The 18,691-nt window shown below is 55.2% G+C and overlaps 7 protein-coding genes across 7 annotated transcripts; 2 read left to right on the forward strand and 5 right to left on the reverse strand.

The window, feature by feature from the left end:
• Positions 1–38: 38 nt before the first annotated feature.
• On the forward strand, positions 39–2,522 carry EI97DRAFT_446232 (SPRY-domain-containing protein; the record flags this gene model as incomplete). Its single annotated transcript, XM_033800014.1, has 5 exons — positions 39–87; positions 129–220; positions 273–1,215; positions 1,271–1,576; positions 1,624–2,522. The coding sequence occupies 5 exons, from the start codon at positions 39–41 to the stop codon at positions 2,520–2,522; spliced, it is 2,289 nt and encodes a 762-aa protein (XP_033649386.1).
• Positions 2,523–3,522: 1,000 nt separating this feature from the next.
• Positions 3,523–5,885, forward strand: EI97DRAFT_427416 (allantoate transport protein). Its single transcript, XM_033797223.1, has 3 exons — positions 3,523–4,163; positions 4,225–5,419; positions 5,479–5,885. Exons 1-3 carry the CDS (start codon positions 3,950–3,952, stop codon positions 5,636–5,638), a joined length of 1,569 nt encoding a protein of 522 aa, XP_033649387.1. The 5' UTR covers positions 3,523–3,949; the 3' UTR covers positions 5,639–5,885.
• Positions 5,886–6,559: 674 nt separating this feature from the next.
• EI97DRAFT_453404 (uncharacterized protein) lies at positions 6,560–7,381 on the reverse strand (the record flags this gene model as incomplete). The annotated part of the gene is made up of 3 exons (XM_033800455.1): positions 6,560–6,880; positions 6,974–7,186; positions 7,253–7,381. 3 exons carry the CDS (start codon positions 7,379–7,381, stop codon positions 6,560–6,562), a joined length of 663 nt encoding a protein of 220 aa, XP_033649388.1.
• A 1,052-nt stretch (positions 7,382–8,433) lies between these two features.
• EI97DRAFT_496977 (pseudouridine synthase-like protein TruD/Pus7) lies at positions 8,434–10,929 on the reverse strand (the record flags this gene model as incomplete). The annotated part of the gene is made up of 2 exons (XM_033802492.1): positions 8,434–10,782; positions 10,828–10,929. 2 exons carry the CDS (start codon positions 10,927–10,929, stop codon positions 8,482–8,484), a joined length of 2,403 nt encoding a protein of 800 aa, XP_033649389.1. The 3' UTR covers positions 8,434–8,481.
• A 212-nt stretch (positions 10,930–11,141) lies between these two features.
• EI97DRAFT_437432 (exo-beta-1,3-glucanase) lies at positions 11,142–14,381 on the reverse strand. The gene has a single exon (XM_033799339.1). It carries the CDS (start codon positions 13,947–13,949, stop codon positions 11,619–11,621), a length of 2,331 nt encoding a protein of 776 aa, XP_033649390.1. The 5' UTR covers positions 13,950–14,381; the 3' UTR covers positions 11,142–11,618.
• A 32-nt stretch (positions 14,382–14,413) lies between these two features.
• EI97DRAFT_241292 (uncharacterized protein) lies at positions 14,414–15,352 on the reverse strand. The gene has a single exon (XM_033794057.1). It carries the CDS (start codon positions 15,050–15,052, stop codon positions 14,576–14,578), a length of 477 nt encoding a protein of 158 aa, XP_033649391.1. The 5' UTR covers positions 15,053–15,352; the 3' UTR covers positions 14,414–14,575.
• Positions 15,353–15,552: 200 nt separating this feature from the next.
• On the reverse strand, positions 15,553–17,591 carry EI97DRAFT_387053 (PLP-dependent transferase; the record flags this gene model as incomplete). The annotated part of the gene is made up of 6 exons (XM_033796101.1): positions 15,553–15,704; positions 15,805–15,829; positions 15,962–16,289; positions 16,392–16,789; positions 16,869–17,142; positions 17,488–17,591. The coding sequence occupies 6 exons, from the start codon at positions 17,589–17,591 to the stop codon at positions 15,553–15,555; spliced, it is 1,281 nt and encodes a 426-aa protein (XP_033649392.1).
• Positions 17,592–18,691: the final 1,100 nt, after the last annotated feature.

Here is an 18,691-nt window from a genome sequence, read left to right on the forward strand (position 1 = left end):
CGCCGGAAACGATTGCGTCAACAGGATCCTTCCAGAAAATGGCAAGCACTGTGAAGAGCCATGAGAAGAAACGGGCCATACTACTCGGTATAGTGCAGTGTACTCGGTAGACGCTGAGCTTGCAATAGTTTCAAGTCGGTCGAGATGTACGCAAGCCAAGGCAAAGCATTGGCGCAAGGAGCCGCCAGGAGACACAGCCCGCTACTTAGATACTGTTACAGTATGTGCCTCCTTAGGGTGGTAGGAGTGTCCAGCACAGAGAGCATCTTCAGAACAAAACCATCTTTTTGAGTGCCAATACAAGTAAAAGGAAGAGTCGCACACGTCTTCTCGAACCTTGGAAGGAGGGAAGTGGCGAACGCGATCCTTGGCAAAGGCCCGGTCCGTCGCCCTGCTCCGTCCTCGCTCAAGCTGCGACCAGACCTCTGTCTCACCTAGCTGCCCGCCAGACCAGCCCCCATACTTCCACACCACCCTTCCCTCGCCCTCTGCCTACCCTCTTCCTCCACGATACCAATACCACAACCACACACTCTCGCACCCACACACACGCACACGCACACGCATACGCACATATACACAGTCTCTCCCTCTCCTCCCGCATACCCACCGACACCCATCGCTCGCCCGCCCCTTCGTCCCCCGCGCCGTATCGTTATCGCCGTTCCGCACCGAAATCGTACGTCACACTTCAGATCCTGGGGTACCGCCTCTTTGCCGGCCGCAACCTGGCCAACCTCTCTGCGCGAGTCCAGTCTATTCTATCTGTCCAGCCATCCGTATTCCATTACTGCCTTCTGCGTGCCGTCGCTGCCATGTGGTCGCAGGGCGACCCGACGCCTTCGCCGCCCTCGACTCTCAACACCTTCTACCTCCCTCAGAGTCATGCCCCATCCGCACAGCCCCAGCAGCCCGTCTCCCCCACCTCACGCTCCTCGTACCATGACCCCGTCCGAATCGAGCAGTATACCCGCATCGGCTCCACAGCAAAGGGCGTCGTCATCGGCATCTGCTCCGTGTTGGGAGCTGCCGCCTTCTGCCTCATCCTCTTCGCCATTGTCTATTACTGCAGATATACACAGCAGGGACGCATCTTCCTCGACAGATTGACCCGACCCGGCGAGTATGACGATGAACAGCAGTTTGCCAAGGAGGAGGCCGAGGCGTTGGAGGACATGGATGATCTTCAAAGGACGGAATATCTGAGGGCCAAGGGTATGGTTTGCAAAACTCGTCCTCGGATTTGAAGCATGCCACTGACACCTTGCAGCCTTTATCGAAGCCAATCCACCCGAATCCGTCCAAACAGATATTTCGCTGTCACAATTCCTAGCGATACAGGAGAAGGGCGTCTCAGCGTGGGAATTTGAACCCGAGTTGGAGATTGCCAACTGTTTCGTCGAGGCGCGAACCGAAATCGAGTTCTTTGATTCAGTCTGCAGTGTGCAGAGTAACCTGCCAATGCCCAAGCAGAACGAGGTCTATTACTGGGAAGCTAAGCTCTACGATAAACCCGAGACTACCGAAGTGGCCATTGGTGTCACCACTAAGCCGTATCCCTTGTTCCGGCTTCCAGGTACGCGCGCACAGCCCCTCCTGGATGGCAGTACTGACCGACGCCAGGCTATCACAAATACTCGATCGCCTACATGTCTGATGGATCCCGCCGACACAATCAGCCCTTCAGCCCGACCCCTTACGGTCCCGCCTACGTACAAGGGGATGTCATAGGGGTCGGCTACCGACCGCGTACAGGGACCATATTCTTCACACGCAACGGCAAGAAACTGGACGAAGTCGCCCATGGCCTGAAGACGCAGAATTTCTTCCCAACAGTTGGCGCAAATGGACCTTGCCAAGTCCATGTCAACTTCGGCCAGATGGGTTTTGTCTTCATAGAAGCCAACGTGAAGAAGTGGGGCCTCGCACCCATGACCGGCAGCCTGGCTCCTCCTCCGCCATATGGCAGTGAACAGGGCTCGATTCTGCTCGAAGGTGGCCGAGAAGGCGTGCGCGAAGGAATGGCGGGCACTTACTTTAGCCATTACGGCCACGCAAGGACGAGCAGCCAGCAGATGCGCCTGGGACGAAACCAACCCACGAGCCCAGGGCCCCAGCGTAGTCCTACCGACATTTCCCTTGCGCAGCTGAGCCTCGTCGATTCGTACGATGACGATCACGGTGAGGGAACCAGCGCTGAGGCAGTGCCAACGGCAGCGGCTGCGTTACACCAAGCAGACGTCATCCATGGTCTCGGCTTTCTGCAGCCTGGCGACCTCCCCCCGGAATATTCCAGCCCTCAAAGCTCGCCCCAGCTCAGCCGTCAGACGAGCGCTGATGGCGGCGATTATGGCTGGGGCGACCAAGCGCCATTGATCCATCGACGTCAAGGACACACGCCCGAGCCGGACCCTCCCATACCCAGTTACGATGCTGTTGTCGCTGGAGACACCCCCCGGATCCGCGTCCGTAGTGCGACGGAGACATCGCCGTCGGCACCGAGCAGGACTTCTCGGTCATGAACACCACTCGGTGTATTTCCTTCCTCGTGTCTCATCATGTCGGCTTTGCGATGATCCAACTATACCCATCTTTCAGTATCTCTCATGTTTCCTTGGTGTCGGGTGCGGCGGATATCGTGTAGGTAGAGTTCCTGTTCGTTTTCTTTCGGTGGCCACATAATCACCGGCGCGTTTCAGCAGAGCATGGCAAGTTGTCGTTTGGTTGTTTGCAAGGGTCCAAGGTTGGGAACTGTTGGCAAAGGCTGGGTGGGTTTGCATGGGGCTGAGGCGTTGTATCCTGGGTGGTCTGCTTTGTATATCCGTAGTCATCACTACTCCCGTCACATGCTGACTTCCTATCTCCTTCACAATCTGGGTCCCTTGAGCAGTATCGGATGAAGCTCTCCGGTGAGACACAAAAGTTGTTCGCACACCGTAAAGGTTGGGCATGTCTCGAGCAATCAATTACGAAAACCGACATGCAAGGTGTAGACGGCACCGTACTCAAAAATTGTCGAGTTTTTGGTCTCGTCTCGTACGAGTGCAGGACTCTAGTGAGTCCGCCCTGTATCCAGCTCAAGATCTATCAATGGCGATGGTAGACCGAGCGAGGCAAGAGACGGTCTGGACAGCTCTAGACTGCTGCCACTTTTTCTCTTCCAGTTTTTCCCCCTCTCCTTCTCGTCGATACTAGAAAGGTACGGGCTTACTGAACGGAAGTGCCGCTCCAGAACCGCGGCCTTCGGTTGGAGTTCTAACTGTGAATCACCAATTTACTTGTAGGACTTTCAACATGGACCTCTCTCATCTGATGAGGCAGATGGTAGGGAGATGCCGTACTGGACCAGCCTGCAGCTTTGGAGATGGGAAAGTTCCGCGAAGGCTTGTTGATGTTGGTTCCCGAAATTTTGTCCTTGAATTGGGCGGCTTAGTCATCGCAGATTTTGACCGTATACGGACTAGGACAATGGTCGGAGCTGCGAACCTTCGAACAGCCTCAAAACTCCGTCACACCAGATGGAAATAAGTCACCCTCAATAATCCGGAGGGAAACATGGTCTTGCATTATTAATCAGAGGCCCAGCACAATTGGCAGTGTCCATACTCCAGCTATACATCACGGTAGCCCACCACCTTGCTCGCCGTCCAGGTAAAATCCATCCATGGGCGCCGCCGAACATTGAGAGAGCTCTGGAGCTCCGCGGGGTCCACGGGGTAGGTCCAGGCTTCGCCTAGCCGAACATGGTCTACTTCACACATCACCTGGCCAGCCTCTAAGCAAGTATGGCCCATGGGGGAGGTCCAAAAGTCTGTCTCCTAGGAAAAGCAATCATATCCCCGCTTTACGCGAGGCTTGGGATTCCGTGGGATGCTCTGAAAAATCTTTTCCTGCTTCGCGTTCCCAATCTATCATGTTCTCTTGTTGAAGTCCACAATTTTGCTGCACCATGTCTGAATGTGCCCCGGAGGAGAAGGTCGCCACGGCCGGAGCGTCATCACCTGCTCGACATGGAGACTCCGGAACTAGGGCGAGCTCGCTATCACTCGACAAAGACGTAGCAATTGGACTAGTAGGAGAGCGTGCTCAGGATATCGACCCCGTCGTCGAGGCCAGGGTGTTGAGGAAAATCGACTGGTTCCTCATCCCGGCCATGATTGTTGGTGAGCTCAACTCCCACCCTTATTCCGCTGCGAGGGAGGTCGCTCATACGAGATATTGTAGGCTACGGACTTGTATACTACGACAAGGCCATCCTTGGAAGTGCCGTTCTCTTTGGCATGACCAAGGACCTTCAGCTCACTGTGGTCAACAACTCGACAAACCCTCCCACGACCAACACCTCCAGGCTCAGCTGGGCGACATCCCTATTCTACTTTGGCATGTTAGCTGGGCTCTACCCCATGACCTTCGCTCTCCAACGGTTCAATCTCGGACGAATCCTAGGCGCCATTGTCATCTTCTGGTCTCTGATCTGCATGCTCACGGCGGCTGTCACCAGCTGGCAAGGCCTCTATGCTCAACGCTTCTTCCTCGGATTCGTCGAATCCATCATCCCCACGGGTTTCATGGTGATAGTGTCTGGTTACTATACCCAACAAGAGCAGGCACTGCGACAATCCTGGTGGTTCTCCTCGACAGGGCTGTTCACCATTATCGGAGGAGCCTTGAACTATGGCTTTGCGCAGATTACCGGCGGGGCGCTCAAAAGGTGGCAATACATCTACATCTTGGCCGGCTGCTTGACCTTTCTCTTCGGCCTCTGGTGCTTCGCCATCCCCAACTCGCCCGTTTCGGCGTGGTTCCTCCGCCCCCACGAACGCATTGTTGCAGTGGAGCGCCTCCGCAAGGGCCAGACTGGCGTGCGATGCCAGCAAATCAAGTTCGAACAGATCAAGGAGTCGATCCTGGACATCAAGCTCTGGCTCGTCTTCATCATGATGGCGTCCGCCTATACCGTCAACGGCGCAGTATCCGGCTTTGGCCCGCTGATAGTCAGCACGTTCGGTTGGTCCCCCCTCGAGTCCATCCTGTGGCAGTTTCCCCTAGGCGGTCTTTGCCTGATCGACATCCTCCTTTGCGGCTATCTCTCCTCCAAGATCGCAAATATCCGCATTATACTACTGATCGTCAACTGTCTTCCCGTCATCGCCGGCTGCGCTATGATTTGGAAGTCGGAATGGTCCTATCATGCCCCTACCCCCGTTGCCGGCTACAGCATCATCGGCACCTTTGGCGCTGTTGTGAGTCTGGTGATTGTGATTGGAATGGGTAACGTGGCGGGCGCGACGAAGAAGAGCACCATGGCTGCTGCCATCTTCGTCGCTTACTGTGTCGGCAACATTGTTGGTCCACAGCTGATTAACAGCGAGACGAAGAAGGATCATTATCCCGAGTTGTGGACTGGTTTGATCATTTGGTGAGTCGTTCCTATGCCTGTCCTGTCCCGGAGTTGCCCTTTGCTAATCCAAAACCCAGCTATTGCATAACCATCGCTGCTTCTGTAGCCCTGTACTATGTGCTCTGGCGAGAAAACAAGAGGCGGGCGGCGCTGCCTATGGATGAGGAGGAGCGTGATAGGCTTGCTTTCCAGGACTTGACGGATAAAGAGAATCCGTACTTCCGTTACGTTTTGTAGGGTACGTGTACAGTGGAGTATTGTGTTGAGATGGAAAGCGAGCATGATGGCACAGATTCTCGACTAGGTCGCTGATGTGCTGTGATACGAAAGCATCCGAGTACATGTAGGGCATTCTACAAGTGTGACTAATCAAGAATCAGTTAAGCTACACTCACATCTGTGACATGAGTTTGTCTTGGTTGCTGCGCCGGGGGTGTCTGTGGGTATGTATAATAAATAGTAAAATGAGTGTTTTTATTGCAGGTAAAATTGGATAAGCGGGCCCACTCGTGGATGCTTAACCTGACCAACACTCCAACAGAGGGTTAGTCTCTTCATTTGACGCAATAATGTAGGCAGTTTTAGACACGTAGAGGGGTAGGGCCTAGTGGTCGTACTTCTGTGGCTCGTTCCTTGGTTGGGCAGCGCAATGCATAAAGGGCTTGCGTACCTAAAATAGATTACACAAGATAGAGCATAGAAAGGCGCCATGCCATGTTTTGATCCCATGGCTCAATACCGTGGCCGATTCCCTATGCGGATAAAGGGTCCGGAAGCAGTGACTTTGTGACAACAAAACCTGCATTGGTTCCCAGATGGAGAATCTGTCCGTTCTGTTAGCAGCATGGCCTAGCTCTGCAGCTTCTTGAGAATTAAGCAACCTATTGATAGGAACGCAGGAAGAGCACCAACGTCATCGCCGACCTTGAAGTGTCTGCGGGAAGACTCACAACATAAAGTTTACACTGAGAAGTTTGGAGTCCAGAGTTGGAATGTGCCCGACACGTCCATGATAGAGGTTCCGAGACCCAATCTCATAATACCGATATATCCTTTGTCCGTACCGCAGTGAGCCATAATCTGCGGCGTCAAGCATGAAAGTTCCGTCCCGGTCAATTAAATAGGTCAAAGAAATACCACCACATTGACACCCCTGCTTTACCTCCTGTACTCCCCCTTCGGCGCATCCCCCTCCTCCGTCCCCGTCCCCCACCGCCTCACCTCCTCCTCCCCCCCACTTCTCCTATCCGCCTCAGAGGCCGCCAACTCGGGCGCATTCGGCAGAAACCTTGCCGTCATCTCGGCCTGCCATTTCTTGAAGCCGAACCGCACGCCCTCGTGCGAGTAGTCCCTGTCGTTGGCTTGGTCCTTGTGGTACTTGATCTGCATGAAGTCTGTGTCACGAGTCGAAGGGTCCAGGGAGAGGGTGATGAGGTGCGTGACGGTGATGGTTTTGGGGATGAGGCGGAATGTCCACGACTGTAATGTCAAGTCAGCCCTTTTCGCTCTTTCCTTTCTTCTACAACGGGGCTTAGGGGGGTTGCGGCTATTGGAAAAACGGACCAAACTCACCTGCTTATTCTTGAACTGTATCATCTGATGATCGCTACGGACGACTTCGTAGCCCTCGTTTACGGCTTTCTCGAAGATCTTGGGCATGGCGAACCACTGCCCGGCGATCTTGTACCGGTCATTCGCATACGAGAACTCGTCATCATAGATGGCGTCGGGAGTGTACCGCTTCAATCTCGCGACGGTAGGCTGACAGCAATACAATGCGAGTATCTATAGGTTTTTGTATTAGCAACAGAAGTATTCGCCGCGCATCATTGACAGATGGGAGATCCCTACATCATCTAGCAGCTCCTGTCTCTCCCTGCTCAAGGGTAACGACTTTTCCGGATTCGGCGTGAAATCCGCACTCGTGGCGGTTTGTCTCGGCTCGAACAGCTCGGCCGGTGCTTCGCTTGTGTTGGGCATGCCTGGATGGACTTCCTCAAAGGCCCTGGAGGCCAGCTCTGCGCGCTGCTCGGCCTCGCGCAAGCGTGCAGTGAAAGTCCTTTCGGGGTGCAGTAAACTGGATCTGGTGCAGAAATCCTTGAGATGGTGAGAGATGAGATAGGAGCGTGAGGGATGATCGAGGGGCATAGGATTGAAGCCCACAGCGGATGTTGGATCCATGGGAGGAGTATATGAGTGTGTGAGAAGCTTATTGCCTGTTTAGGCTAGTGCAATTCCATCTTGGTGGCGAAGGATACGTAGAGATAGAGACTGGTGAAGTGTGATGCAGTTGTTGATTGGCTTTGCGGAAGGATTGCAATCGGCAGTATGGTCACTTTCATAGTCTTTGTGCAGGCTAGATAGGACAGTCGTCACGGACGGGAATTGGAGGTGGCAGTGCCATGCCATGGAGGTCGGGTGAGTCCATCTCTGGTACCAAGGCGTCTGAAGAAAGCAGCCTCGTACGCTCATCCAATGCGGTGGCTATTGGCATACACGGCAGACGTCAACCACATCTTGTATACACAGTATCGGGAACAAGACCAGCTTGGCACTGGTGGTGTGATGTGGTTCACATATCAGAGGGACTTCAAGGGACTTCAACCCCCTTTCCCTAGCACGGCTCCGTCAGTCAGCTAGAAAGATTTCTGTCTTCTATTAACTTGGGAAGGAAGAACATGCACGTGGAAACGAAGCTTACCATACCTAGGTACACAAGTACTGTTAGGACTCATGGTACCGTGACAGGAGTGACGTCACTTGCATGGGACTGGAGTTTGTGGTGAATTGGAGTGCTGCTAGTCCATTAGCTGGAGACCTACCCCAGATGTGGTCGACCAGACCTCACCTGAGGCTCAAACCACACATGAGAGGAGCGATTCTTCTATTGGGCGTAGCCGTAACACGTAATCCAGGAGACAAGCATTGGTGGCATATTCGTACTGAAAAAGAGGATGATTGTGGGCACACGAAAGGATTTGACGGAAACGGATCCCCCTTAGTATCATCATTATCGAGAAGAAGGAGGGGTGGTGGTGGTGTTTGCGTGCATTCGTCCCCCTATTGGGGACACTCCTAACCTATCTACCACCCATAAACTCTGGCTTGTAGGCCTTCACGCCACCCGCCTTCATTAGCTCTCTCAAAGCCATTGTAGCATATTGGCTGGATGCTAGCTGCATCTTCAACACGACAGCCACCTTCCTGTCCACCTGGTCTTCCCCTCCCCCATCTTCTTCCTTCGCCGCCGTCTCCCCATCACCACCACCCTCAGCTTTCTCCATCTCCATCTCCTTCGCGCCAGCCCCCTGCCTCTGCAGCCTCTGCAGATCCGTCTCCACGAGCTGCTCATCATCCTTGACAAACTCCCTGACCTCAAACTCAATGGCCTGGAGCGGCCTCGCCAAAAACTTGCGATACCCTCCACTCAAACTGATATCCCTCCACCTCCGGCGCATATCGTGCGGGTCCAGCCCACCGCCTCGCACGCTCCCCATGAACTCCTTGTAGAACTCCCCAATCGCGTTGCGCGGGTACTCGACATCGAAGCCCGGCTGCGGCAGCACGACGTCGAAAATGGTGTATTTGCCGCTTTCGGCTTCCTCCTTGGATAAGGGCCGAGCGCGCTCGAAGGCGTCCTCGTCGACGAGAGCGCTGTCTGCACCGGCGGGGTTGATGATGATCTCGCCGTCCTGATCGACGGTGTCTTGTTCTACCTTTGCCGCGCCTTCGACCTTGTCTCTGTGCTCGTTGACAAGCACAAGGTCGCCTTCGACGACCTTGTTCCCGTACGTGGTCCATCGCCTGCCTGCTACCACGTTCCACACCAGGCTCTGGTAGGCATGGACGTACATCAATCTGAGGTTCCGCGGGACCGTCATCAACGCCCCCTGCCAGTCGGTCTTCCGGTCGTACCTCCCTGACTTGCTATTTCTCGAGCTGAGATGTTGAATGATGTTGCGCTCGGCGGCGAACTTCTTGGGCAGAATCTTCAGCACCTCGCTGCCGTTCTGGGTCGTCTTCCACAGATGCAGCGCCTTCGCACGGGCTTTGTCGTCTTGTGAAACGAGGAGCCGGGGGTCTGGTTCAGTGCTCTCGGCCGCGGCTAGGGCCACCTCACTGTAGGCTAGGATGTCGTCAATCGCTCCCTTCAGGTCGCCCTGGAGAAGCTTGACGCCAATGGCATCGGTACTGGCGGAGAAGGAACCAAAGCGTTGCAGTCCAAAGTAATTGATGAAGCCTCTCTCGCAGAGGTCTTTGACGGCTCGTGACACGGTCTCGTTCGCCAGCTGGAGCCTATCCCTGAGTTCCAATTCGTCTTCTCGCTCGAAATGGCAATCCCGAAGCGTGATGACGAACTCGTTGCCCAGCAGGTCTCCAAGGCCAAGACCGTGGTTCTTGTACTCAAAGTCGCCAATGGCGGCATTGAAGAGCTTCTTGCTTATGCCAGCCATTCTCTCCGCCGTCTGGCGCTTGACAGACACCCGCTGGACTGTGCACGCCCGTCTGTCCTTGGTCCCAGCAAAGCCATAGCTCTTGGGTCCCCCACCCGTCACGCTTCCAAGGAACCCGATCACCTCCATCGTGTCCTTGTTCTCTTTGTAGAGAGTAAAGTGCAGGTACTCTCCACCTAGCTCTTCCCATGCCAACCCTCCTCTATGACGGTCAGGGTTCCGCTCCCTATCATTGCCTCGTTGCTTCTTATTCCCCCTCTGCGCCGGCGGGCATGCCTTGATCCGTATCGACTGGTCAGGCTCCATGCCGCTTTCGAGCATAGTGGGGAATATCCTGCGTAGCATCTGGTGCGCTTGTGTGCGTTTCTCCTTGTCGGCGATAGGCGGAGCGATCACGGCGGTGAAGTCTTTGGCCTTCCACGTGGGGTGTTTGCGGATGGATTTGGCCAGAGAAAGGATTTTCGTAGTCGCTTTTTCACCAAATATCTCTTGCAGGGCTTTTAGGTCGTCGTCCGAGACTTGGGGGCCGTCGGCTTCCTCCTTGCTCTCTGCTGTCCTTGTCTCCTCAGCAGACGGTTCGTGCTTGGCTGTATCTGAAACCTCCTCCTGCACCACCACATCCGCCTTCTTCTCTGCCTCTCCGTCATCCTCCTTGATAATGTATCCATGATGTGCAACCGCAGCATCCCCATTCTGCACACTAGACTTATCCCTTCCATTCCCCCTCTTCCCCACCCCCAAGCTCACCAGATGCAACACTCGCCCATCCAGCCCAATCTCATTCACCAGGAAATCCGTATACCGCCTCTTCAACACGCCCTCGAAGCCCAAGTTGTCGGGAGACACATACTCGGTGATGCCCGCACGAATCTCCCTGTCTAGATCGCTGTCCACGGGTGCGGCGGGCGCAATGGGCGCAATGGGCGCCTGCGCAGCCGAGATTTCAAATTTGGGTTGTTCATTTTTCGAGACCGTCGGCGCGGACTTCGGATTGGCCTCTTCTAGCCTCGCACGTTTCTGGGGCCGCTCTTCGCAAGTGCCGTTGTCCTCGCGAACGTGGTCGCCGTCCCCCATTACGAGAAGGCGCGCAGGCAGGAATGAGCGCTGGAAGCGGGTGAAGGTTGACGGGGGAGGGGGAGTCAGTTGCACAATCTAAATATTGTAAAAAGATGGACTGGGACGCCGTCGCGTAGCCGGGAAGTTTTTCGCGAGGGCCGAGCGTCAACGGGGCAAGTTGCGGCGAGGGGTTATTTTTCAATCCACTTATGGAATGGTTACATCATATTCCCTGGGAAAACGCACACGCATAAAGACAAAGAAGAAAGTGCATTTGATCGAGAATTCATTCATCTGCCGGAGAATGATAACTTGGTCAATACCTATACGATTGCAATCCGATCCCGGAGGTTCCCTGCCTCACTCATATCTTGATTCCATTGCATCACCAATCACAATAACCAAAAGAACCAATATGCAGCCCTACTATGCACAAGAAGAGACGGGTGAGAAGGAAAAGACAGCCAAGCCGACTGTCAGTATTCATTGCAGGTACAAGAGTGGGAAAGAGGAAAGGAAGTCAAAGTATAATGCCATAACAAAGGCCCGTTCCATTCCCGTCCCCTGGTGTAAGGACGGGAAATGAAGACCAGGGAAGAAGCGAAGAGAAACCCAAAATGGTTCCGAAACCCTCAAGGTCCCGAGGAATGCGTATGCGGCGTGGGAAAAGGTGGAGATGGTGGATGCTTATGATGCTCAGTCACCTTCTAAGGCTGAGCGAAGATCGCCAGGGTCGCGCAGAAATTGGAGCGATTGTCCGCATCCTTTGCAAGGCCCACACCATTCGAAGTCACCATGTTGACAGACGCCTTGGTCGACATGCCGAACCAGTTGACGTTTCGAGAGCCGTCGACCTGGTTGATGTGTTCTTGGCAGTTCTGGTTGGACACACACTCCTGGGCGTAGTTGTCGAAGAAGGAGTAGGTGCCGGTGCCGTAGAGCCAGATGCTCTGGCTGTCGATGATGCGAACGGCCCAGGCGGACTTGGAGTCTTGTTTGCTGAAGTCCGGGTCAAAGTACTTGGCGTTCACCTTGAAGGGGACCGTGGCGGGCGGGTTCGGCTGGAAGTAGGGAGTCTCGGTCTGGATGGCACCCAGGTAGATGTCCTTGGCGCTCTGGAGGTGGTATTGGCTGAGGACGGAGTGTTCGGAGGCCGTACCCCAGAGCCAGACGGGACCTTGCGACTCGATGATCATACCGCGGCCATTGTAGATGTCAATCTGGGCGTGGTCGGCCTGGTCCAACTCGTGGTCAGCAGTCCACAGCCACACGTTCTCAATGTACGCATTGGCCGACTTGGTGATGTGCAGTTGCATGAAGGAACCAATGCACTTTGGGTTGGGATCGTGCTGAACGGTCGGGTTCTTCTTGCAGTTGGACGACTGGAGATCCGTGCCGGCGAAACCCCCCACACGGAAGTGAACATCCCACAGGCCTGCGCCGCCAGCTTGTTCCGAGTTGATGTTCCACTCCATGAGGATGCCGCCAGGAGCAGGGCCCTTGGTCGTGATGATACAGTCGCTCATTTCGAAGGTGCCCTTGTCGCCGCTGTTCTTGCCGACCTTGAACGCAGGCTTAGGGTCGTCCTGGTTCGCGAAGAACTCGCCCGTGGCAAGGAACATGGGCCAGATTTCGCCGACAATCTTGACATTCTTCTCAGCCGGGATGGTGACAGTCTTGGTGATCAAGTAACCGCCGTGGTCGACGAAGAGAATCTGTCCGTCCTGGAGTCCGTCGATGGCAGCCTGAATGGCGTCGGTGTCATCGGTCCGTCCGTCACCCTTTGCACCCTTGTCCTTGAGGCTGACGAACTGCGTCACGGGTACATTCTCGTACTGCGGCTTGGTGCGTTCGAAGAAGCCGTTCTGACCGAGGAGGCTGGCAGGCTTTTGAGGCGCATTCGTAATGTCGCCCTGAACGCGGCTCGGTTCAGCACCCGCGGCGAGCGCATGACCCTGGGCCCAAGCAGTGACGAGCTTGCCACCTGCGAGGATGGGAGCGCCGGTTGCGTCCTGCACAGCGACCTGGGAGCCAGTGAAGTCGACGTTGTCAAGGATGAGCGAGCCTCCGGTCTCGGGGACACTATTGGCCGAGAAGGAGGTGTTGACGCCAACGGGGGTGCCGACCAGCTTGCTGTCCATCAAGATGACGGAACCGACGGTCTGGTTGGAAGGGTTATTGGCCATGTCCAGACCGAGCTTGCAGTTGTTGATGGACACGGACTTGAGGGTCCAGAGCCAGTTCCAGTTCATGTAGATGGCAGTGCCGCAATCGTTGAAGGTCAAGTTGCGGGTGGTGAACTGCTGGCTGCCGAAGAAGGCGCCGATGGCACCGCCGTTGAAGACGAGGTCGGCCATGAAGCCGCCGGAACCATTGTCCATGAAGATGCCCTTCTGCTGTGAGCCAGCGTCTCCCTTGGCCATCTCGAAGACGATGTTTTGCAGGCTGGTCGCCTGAGACACCTGCCAATGGATGCCCGAGGCGACACTGGCGGCGGAGATGTCGATGACGAAGTTACGGATCTGGCGGTAGAAGTTGTTCTGGTTCGTATACCAGTTGGCACCATTGCCGCCCTCGATGTAGGGATCCGCATCAATCAGGCCCATGCCCTGGAAGCTGGGCGAAGCTTTCAGGACGGGCAGCTGGCGAGGGTCTCCGATGAACTGGGTGTAGTAGTACTGGATGATGGGCTTGCTGACGATATAGGTGCCGGCGGGGAAGTAGAGAATGACGGGAGTGGTGGTTGAGGAATCACAGCCCTGGCCGCAGCGGTTGCCGTCGGCGACGGCGGCGTTGATGGCGTCGGTGTCATCGGTAGAGCCATCCCCTTTGGCACCGTAGTCCTTGACGTTGCGGAAGACCTTGAAGCCCTTGTCGTTGTTGAAAGCGGCGACGCCCTGGTGTTTGATGTCGGCCAGCCAGTATCCCGTAGCCGGGGAAGGAGCGGGCGCGGGGGCTTGATCTAGCGGCACGGGGGCAGCGGAAGAAAGGAGAGCTTGGAGGGAGAGGAGCAGCGCAGCTGCACGGAAGGCTACCATAATGATGATGGAGAAGCGGGGGTTGAAGAGAAGATTGATTTTTGTTGTTGTTTTGTTGTGGGAAGTGGAGGAAAGAACAGGGCCGAGATGGAGCAAGGGAGGGGCGTCAGTGGCCTGCAGAGACGCGGTTTCTTCTCGGTTTTGATGGAGATGATTTGTTTAGTGCGCGGGTGAAGAATGCGGGTGGCGTGGATGGAGAATTATTGGGAAGTAAGGGGTTAACGAGTTGGTGTAGGCAACGGCGGGGGAGGAGGCGGGCGGAATTTAAGGGAGACGCAGTCTCTGAATTGTGTGAATGGCGAAGTGGTTGCAATGAAGGCCACAAATAGGCAACAAAAGAGTGACAATAGAAGAGAAGGGAATTGTGTCGTCGACACAATGTGCGCACAATAGAGGAGCAACGGCGCGGGCTGCTGGGGAGGAGGGAAGGCACAATAGGAGGGGGCAGCCAAACATTGTTTAATATATATGTGGTCTGCACTCGCATTGAAATGAAGGCCACTCACAGGGAGACGGTTCTTCTGGATGTGACTGTTTCACGTTTGGACTCGGCAGGGAAGGTCGTTGGCTCTGCCCTGGTCGCGGCATAGTAACCGCCTTCAGGTTTACCAGACGAAGAGTGGGGACTAGGGAGTAGGGACTAGGGTAGACACTTTTCTCCGAGAGAAGGCCATAGGTAGATGGCTTAAGGTTGTTTGTCGCCTTGCCCATGAGTTCCCCACTCCTACTGCGAGGAGAGACGCTTGGAATGCTTGGAATGCAGTCGCCATGTTCACTCTTGTCGAGCAGGGAGCCTTGTGGGTGCGGCTCTGCGATGCGTGAAACAACCAACAACGACGGTGGACCACTTTGCTAGTGATGCTTGCAGCAGGCGCCGGGCGCGGTGGGCAGAAGAGGCACGAGAGGACGAGAGGATGCGGTGGAGACTGACGTCTCGTCACCATGGTGGCCAGGTGAAGTTCAGGAACTTTTGGTGTTTCTCCCGGACGGAGCGGGGTGATTGGCCAGTTAAGCGGGGGCGTTTCACGAGCGCCACACCCGAACCACCCTAGTCGTACCCAGTGGCCACGACTATGAAACAGGCACCGCGTTTCAAGTTTCATCCACGAGGCTGGCCCCTCGTCCTGCGACCGCTGACTGGCCTGGCTAATTCAATCTGGATAGACAGCGGCCAGCGAATCGTCTTGACAAGGAGGAGCTCGTCCCCTATTATTAAAGTAAGAAGAAGATGCTGGGCTCACATACTTGTATCGAGGAGCACCGAACAGATGCGCTGCTAACGGGGGATACTGTACGTTACACTCTTCAATAGGCGCCAGATGACGGCTGCTGTGAGCATCTTGTTCCATATCCGACCAGCATGCTACTGAGAGTACATACATACCTGGGTACCTACCAGTCAGTCCTCTGCCCGCTGCTAGGTATAAGCTTTTGTGATTGCAGGAGGCGCTAGCCGTTTTGCCTTTAACACATTGAGGGAACCGTTGCATGTCCACCACTCCTGCCAACCTCCGCGGAATGCTCCCCACATGGCAACCTGAGCGGCGCACCACTCGATTGTGTGAGACCCCCGTTTGTGAACGACCATCTGCATAGATACCTCCTACCAGAAGTCTTCCTGGTTCTGGTCCTCGTGCCCTGTGCGACGTTGCGCCGATTCGTCTCCCCGCTGCTGCTGCTGCTCCTCCTCCAAGAGAGAGCGAATGACGCTGGCGAGCCGCTCGATACCCTCTGCCAGCATCCGCTCTTCCTCCCCTAGATTCGCCCTGCTGTTAGCTACCTCCTCGGACCAGGCAGAGACATCGCCTCGCCCGCCTACGACACGTCTCTGTAGAATGGGAGGAATTTCACTCACAAGCAAAACACACCCTCAAGGCATTCTCGAAATGAGCGCGTTGGTTGTCACCAGGCACCTATACACGTTGGTTCGCCCAATTCCTTCAGTTTGGCACAAGGAAATCGCACCTCGAAAACTGCGCAAACCAGTGAGCAACCGTGCAACATCGGAAAACCCGACGACGACATGACCTACTGTTACCCGGTGCCACAATCACATTCTCCTCCTCGCGTGCACGTTGCGCTACCACTTGCCCTCTGACAGACCCAGGAAGCGTCAGCCAGATGAAATAACCGCCCACCATGTCGCGATCCGCTTGTGGGAGCCGTACCCCTAGTGGAACCAGGTGCTCATGGATGGCGGCTATCATGGTGTGGTACCGCTGCCCGTAGCTGGGTTGGAGCGTCTCGTAGACGTGACGCTGCAGTTCGCCCGTCTCCAGTGTCTCGGCCACAATGGTGGCCGAAAGCTGCGAGGGCGCACCGCCCGACCTACTCGAGCCTCTGTTTCCATCAGTGTCTGTGCATGTTCCGGAGAAGCCGGCTTGTGGGACGGGGTACTGAGCCTCGCGCTCTGGAGTGCATCAATAGAAATCTTCATCTCACGTTTGCGATATTCCATGCGCAAGCTTCTCCGTCCCTTCAACCCACCCAGTCCTCAACCCAGGCCCACAGATCTTGGAGAAACTGCCATTGGAAGCCGCGTTTCCGAAGCCATCGGCTCCATCTCTCTCAGCGCCCCCATCAAGATACCTGTCGACGTCGACAACGCGGGGCAGAATGGCATGTTCGAGAGATGGCTGGCATGGGTTCGGATTCGAGGACCATTGAAGGAAGTCGTACACGTCATCTGTGATGATGAGCGCATCGTACTCTCTAGCGACCCTAACCAAGTCTTCTCGTCTTCGCAGGCTCATGGTCTTGGAAGACGGGTTGGAGAAGGTGGGTACGGCGTAGATGACGTGTTTGTAGATCTTGCCCCATGGCCGATCTTTTTTGAATTGCTAACGGCCTATCAATGCATGTGCAGGAGCTGGAGAGATGAAGAGAATGCTTTAGGGGAGTGGATTCCACTGCACTTACAGGTGCGTCGTTCCCTTCGTCCTGCGCGCTCTCCTCACTCTTGCTGATCTCCCTCTTGAGAAAGTCGATATCGATGCCTTCGTCATCTTCCGGTACAGCCCGCAGTTTCTTCGCAAAGCCGCTGTCATCGAAGATGCGAAAGGCCAGCATATAACTGGGCGACACGATCCATATGTTTCGAGTATAAACTGGATCAGTGAACACCTGTAGGAGGCAGGCAAGATTCTGGGAAGCACCACCAGTGATGCAGATTCTCTCTTTAGCAGCGGGGTATCTTTCCCCAGACCTTGGATTCGTCGGGCGATAGAAACTGGTCAGCCATTTTGCAGTATTCTCCCGCAGCTGTCCTGGTCAGCGGTTGACGACGACTATGAGGCTTCATCAGGGTGATGGGGTACCCGAGGATCGCCTGGGTCCGGTCCATAGAGAAGGCCCGGTATCCCGATAGTCTTGGTATTGAGGACAGTGTGGGCTGCCTTGTCGATGAGCTGAGTGGGTAGGAGGGAGGGGTTTGGCCACCTGGGAAATGTTGCAGTCAGCAACGACACAATGGCACACGGCTCAACATATGATTTGTATGTGAAGTCAACAGCGTCGAGCAAAGACTGGACTGCGCAACTCATCCGAAGGCAGAGGGGAGGAGGGCAAAGCTGACCCGCGGAGGAGGTTGATTATCGGCTTGCTGCTGGTCAGCGATCCGGCCACGTCGGAGAAGGCAGTCATGTTGCCCCTTTGCACTGCAGCAGCTGAGGCGAGGGGCGGCAGAATGGCGACAGTGCTGACTATGTGCCCAAGATGCCAGACTTTCAGCCATAAGGCGGTGATGCAGGAGAACCTTACCGTGGACGGAGTGAGAAAGGACAATTGGACGTGGGCGGTGGCTGGTGAATTGTGGCGTCGTGGCGCAGCGGCTGTTATTTGCTGCCAACACTCTCGAGAGAAATGGTGCCAAGTTGGCACGATGACTGCTTCTGCAAAAGCTGTAGTCTACTCTAGATCTGGTGGACTACCCGTTTCGTAAAGACGATTATCGTGATAAATGTAGGTCCCGCGTATACAGTATGTATCCTGTACCAGAAGTAGTACACAGTCCGGAGACATGGGTCGGGAGGTTTGACGGTGGTGCAAACAAGCGGGGGAGTTTGTAGCGTACTAAGAGCGAGGATTATCGATAAGATGGCGCCAAACCGGACTTGGGGTGGTGACGTAACGCAGGATGCTCGGGCGAGCCATGAGCTACTTTTGACAACGCCATGACAGAAGAAAACCAGTGGCGATTGCACCACACAGCGTACCACGGTACACTGAGCAATACTTGTAATTGTGCCTTGTCGGAATCCTTATTCATCTCTGCAGGTCCAAGGGCCTCGTTCGCTGTCAACTGTCGTGTCGTACTGTGGCATTCTACTGCTGTATCGAGTATCTACTATGGGGGGTATGGATTTCTAAATTGGTTCCGGAACCTTGACCGGCAGACATGTGGATTCAGCTGAGACACGATGGCTTCTAGTAGGATTCGTGGCCAGTAGACTGTAATCTCGACTCCTGCGCTTCGCCGACGTTTGACACGGTACTTGACGCTCTTCGTGTCTTGCTGTGGGATGGGGGACTCCACTGTATTATATGGATGCACAACCAACCCCCGCGAGTGCAGAATACAACGCAGGCCTTCGGAACCTTTGGTACAACCTTGGAACACTCGGGCAGGCCTTGCCCCAGCTGAGCAAAATGGCAAATCCGATCCCACCAAGAAGACAACAAGCCCCTTGGAGCCAAAGAAAAGCGGCTGCACCTTCTTCCTCCATCCTCCACCGTGCCCAGGT

The sequence above is a fragment of the Westerdykella ornata genome, assembly GCF_010094085.1.
Source record: "Westerdykella ornata strain CBS 379.55 unplaced genomic scaffold EI97scaffold_48, whole genome shotgun sequence".
Classification (NCBI taxonomy): Eukaryota; Fungi; Ascomycota; class Dothideomycetes; order Pleosporales; family Sporormiaceae; genus Westerdykella; species Westerdykella ornata.